This window comes from Cebus imitator, unplaced genomic scaffold (assembly GCF_001604975.1).
Source record: "Cebus imitator isolate Cc_AM_T3 unplaced genomic scaffold, Cebus_imitator-1.0 Scaffold169, whole genome shotgun sequence".
Lineage (NCBI taxonomy): Eukaryota > Metazoa > Chordata > Mammalia > Primates > Cebidae > Cebus > Cebus imitator.
In genome coordinates, this window is record NW_016107484.1 from 2,148,975 (window position 1) to 2,152,559 (window position 3,585).

General features: G+C 40.5%; 1 protein-coding gene across 1 annotated transcript in view; it reads right to left on the minus strand.

Moving 5' to 3' along the window:
- MPHOSPH9 (M-phase phosphoprotein 9) overlaps positions 1-3,567 on the minus strand; it is a gene marked incomplete at its 5' end in the record, with an annotated part of 61,209 nt that extends 57,642 nt beyond the window's left edge. The window contains one exon of the mRNA XM_017544244.2: positions 3,421-3,567. Coding sequence (XP_017399733.2) covers positions 3,421-3,567 — 147 coding nt within the window. The remainder of the gene's footprint in view (positions 1-3,420) is intronic.
- Between the last annotated feature and the right edge of the window lie 18 nt (positions 3,568-3,585).

Consider the following 3,585-nt stretch of genomic DNA (forward strand, 5'->3'; position numbering starts at 1 on the left):
CAGGAGAATTGCCTGAACCCAGGAGACGGAGGTTGCGGTGAGCCAAGATCGCGCCATTGCACTCCAGCCTGGGTAACAAGAGCGAGACTCCGTCTCAAAAAAAAAAAAAAAAAAAATTGGATCAAAAGATAATCCTGATAACAAGCATTCTCTGCTTTAGACTGAAACTGAAACCAGTAAGAGAAGAAAAAAGACTAAATAAAAAGGAAAGTTCTAACTTTTGTGAATCCAGAATCACGCAAGTAAGAAATGCATTTCAGGGGAGACACCACCAATGACCAACCACCATGAGCTCAAAATCATTTAGGGCTCAGAAATATCAAAGAAACTTGATTTTCCCTAGTGATTTAATACCAAATATTTCAATTACCCCAAAAAAGGAAAATTAAAACTTGTTCAGGGGATGATCAAAGAAAGACTCAGAGGGAATCACTGCCTCCTCAGAGCCTCCACTTTCTGCCCTATAATCACAAGATGGAGAAGACGCCACCAGAAGGGCATTTCTCAGGCAAGGCCAGACCATGGGCAGCTGGTCTGATTCTCCACTGAATAGAGAAGGAAAATTAGGTGTTGCCCTAATTGACCAGCGGCTCCTAGACTCTACCGCACATCAGCATCACCTGATTAAAAGTCTCAATACACAGGTCAGCACCTGGGCTTGGAAACCAGAAGTAGTAGATTTTTTAAATCTCCTCAGGTGAGTCTAATGTGCAGCAAAGGCAGCACCACGGGGCTACATGGCATATACTGAGCTACAATCACAAACGACAGCAAGAAAACCAGTGAACCCACTGAGTACATAACCACAGCCCAAAGTTTATTAGAAGTGGAAGTCTGCACAAAAAGTGCTGTAATCTTGGTAAAAACAGAAGAAAAGAAACTGCTGTGTATGAAAACATTCTCTATGCCAATCTATCCCAATGAGAAAAAGCAATTTTTTCCCAGTCTCCAAATGGTTTTCTGCTGTCATACCAAGAAAGGATATACCATCTTTGCACAGAGAGTCAAAAGAATAGAACTATCAACACAGTACTAAATGACTTAATCTAAAGCAGAACTAACACAGTACTAAATGGATTTTCTAGAACAGACCTAACCGGTGGCTCACGCCTGTATTCCCAGCACTTTGGGAGGCTGAGGCGGGCGGATCACCTGAGGTCAGGAGTTAGAGACCAGCCTGGCCAACATGGTAAAACCCCGTCTCTACTAAAAATACAAAAAAATTAGTCAGGTGTGGTGGTGCATGCCTCTAATCCCAGCTACTCAGGAGGCTGAGGCAGGAGAATAGCTTGAACTTGGAAAATCACTTGAACCCGGGTGGCAAAGGTTGCAGTGAGCCGAGATTGAGCCATTGCACTCCAGCCTGGGTGACAGAGAAAAACTCTGTCTCAAAAAACAAAACAAAACAAACAAACAACTAACAACACTGTATTGAATGGCTTTTCTAGAGCTACCAATATAGTACTAAAGGGCTTTTCTAGAATAAAACTAGCAATGCAGTGCTAAAGGGCTTTCCTAGGCCACAGAAGCCTTTGTGGTTCATAGAACTTCATTTACCTTCACTTCCCTCCTCTTTAACACAAATCTGAAAAAGTGCAAAGAATGGTGATAACAGGAAGTCTAAATACCACAAATTGAAGAAAGAAAATTTGTTGTAAGAGTAGTAATGCCTTATGAAAGCTGAAGGACTATCTTCTTATGATCTCTTAAACAGATCTTTTTCATAGGATGACAGAAAGACTGTGTTCAGGATGATAAAACATGGCCAGTTTCTAAAGGTATTTGGTTTGTAGAGGGACCTGATTTTGCAATTTCAATGTATTATACTAAAACAATGCTATTCTGTAACAAATTTAGACCAATAAGGGCTACACAGGAATATTAAAAATTATCTGGCTGGGCAGAGTGGCTCCTGCTTGTAATCTCAGCATTTTGGGAGGCCAAGGCAAGAGCATCACTTGAAGCCAGGAGTTTGAGACCACCCTCAGCAACATAGTGAGACCCTGTCTCTACAAAAGTATATTTAAAAAATATTTTTTTGGCCAGGCACAGTGACTCATGCCTATAATGCAGGCACTTGGGGTGGGAGGCTGAAGTGGGGAGATCACTTGAGGTCAGGAGTTCAAGACTAGCCTAACCAACATGGCAAAATCCTATCTCCACTAAAAATACAAAAATAAGCCTGGTATGGTGGCACGCACCTGTAGTTCCAGCTACTTGGGAGGCTGAGGTAGGAGAATCGCTCCAGGAGACGGAGATTGCAATGAGCTGAGATCATGCCACTGCAATCCAGCCTGGGCAACAGAGCAAGACTCCATCTCAGAAAAACAAAATAGCCTGGCCAAGATGGTGAAACCCCATCTCTACTAAAACTTCGAAAATTAGCTGGTATGGCGGCAGGCGCCTATAATCCCAGCTACTCGAGAGGCTTAGACAGAAGAATCACTGGAACCCAGGTGGCAGAGATTACAGTGACCAGAGATCGCGCCATTGCACTCCAGCCTGGGCGACAGAGTGAGACTCTGTCTCAAAAATTAAAAAAAAAAAAAAAATTAGATCTTAATTATCTGAAACTCAAATGTAAATAATTTTTTAAAAACCTAATTCAATATCTATAATATTTTAATTAAAGTAGCTGCTAGGTTAGCAAAAGGGCCATACAGAATTTTAACATTTAATCTCTCATAATTTTGATTATAAATTCAGAACTATCCAAATTTCATAAAGGCATCTTAAAGTATTCAACTTTAAGATTACAGTATTACTTCTTATAACTTAATAGTAGTACAAATTATTTGAAAGTTTGTTTTAAACAATTAAATGGATTACTCTCTGGCTAAATGTAAACATTTGCAGCACAAAGAGAAATAGGACCTTTGGAAATGATTCATTTTAATAATATTTTATCCCTTATTAGCTTTGATTTCCAGTCTACTAAAGCAACATTTACAGCAATGATTTCTAATCCTCTGAAACACCAAAAGAAAGACGTATAAATGGGCCAGGAGCAGTAGCTCATGCCTGTAATCCCAGCACTTTGGGAGGCCGCAGTGGGTGGATCACCCGAGGTCACAAGTTCAAGACCAGCCTGGCCAACATGGTGAAACCCCATCTCTACTAAAAATACGAAAATTAGCTGGGCATGATGGCAGGTGCCTGTAATCCCAGCTACTCAGGAGAATGAGGCAGGGGAATCGCTTGAACCTGGGAGGCAGAGGCTGAAGTGAGCCAAGATCACACCATTACACTCCAGCCTGGGCCACAAGAACGAAACTCCATCTCAAAAAAGAAAAAAAAAGATGTATAAATAACAAATTAACAATACAAAAGAAAGGGCACAAGAATTTTTTTCATGAGTGTGTACTAAACCCACATAATCATCAGTATTAGAGCCCGCAGGGAAAGTGACTTGTCACCTACTTTCTCAATTGGTGTCTTCTTGCTTTGCTCATTTCCTTGTTTAGATCTTGAACCTCCATCTTCTACATGTGCTCTCTTTGGTTGGTTCTGCTTCAGTTTTTGTGCCCATGATGTTACAGATTTACTATTTAAGAAGAAGAAAAACAAATTTTTTTTTTTTTTTTT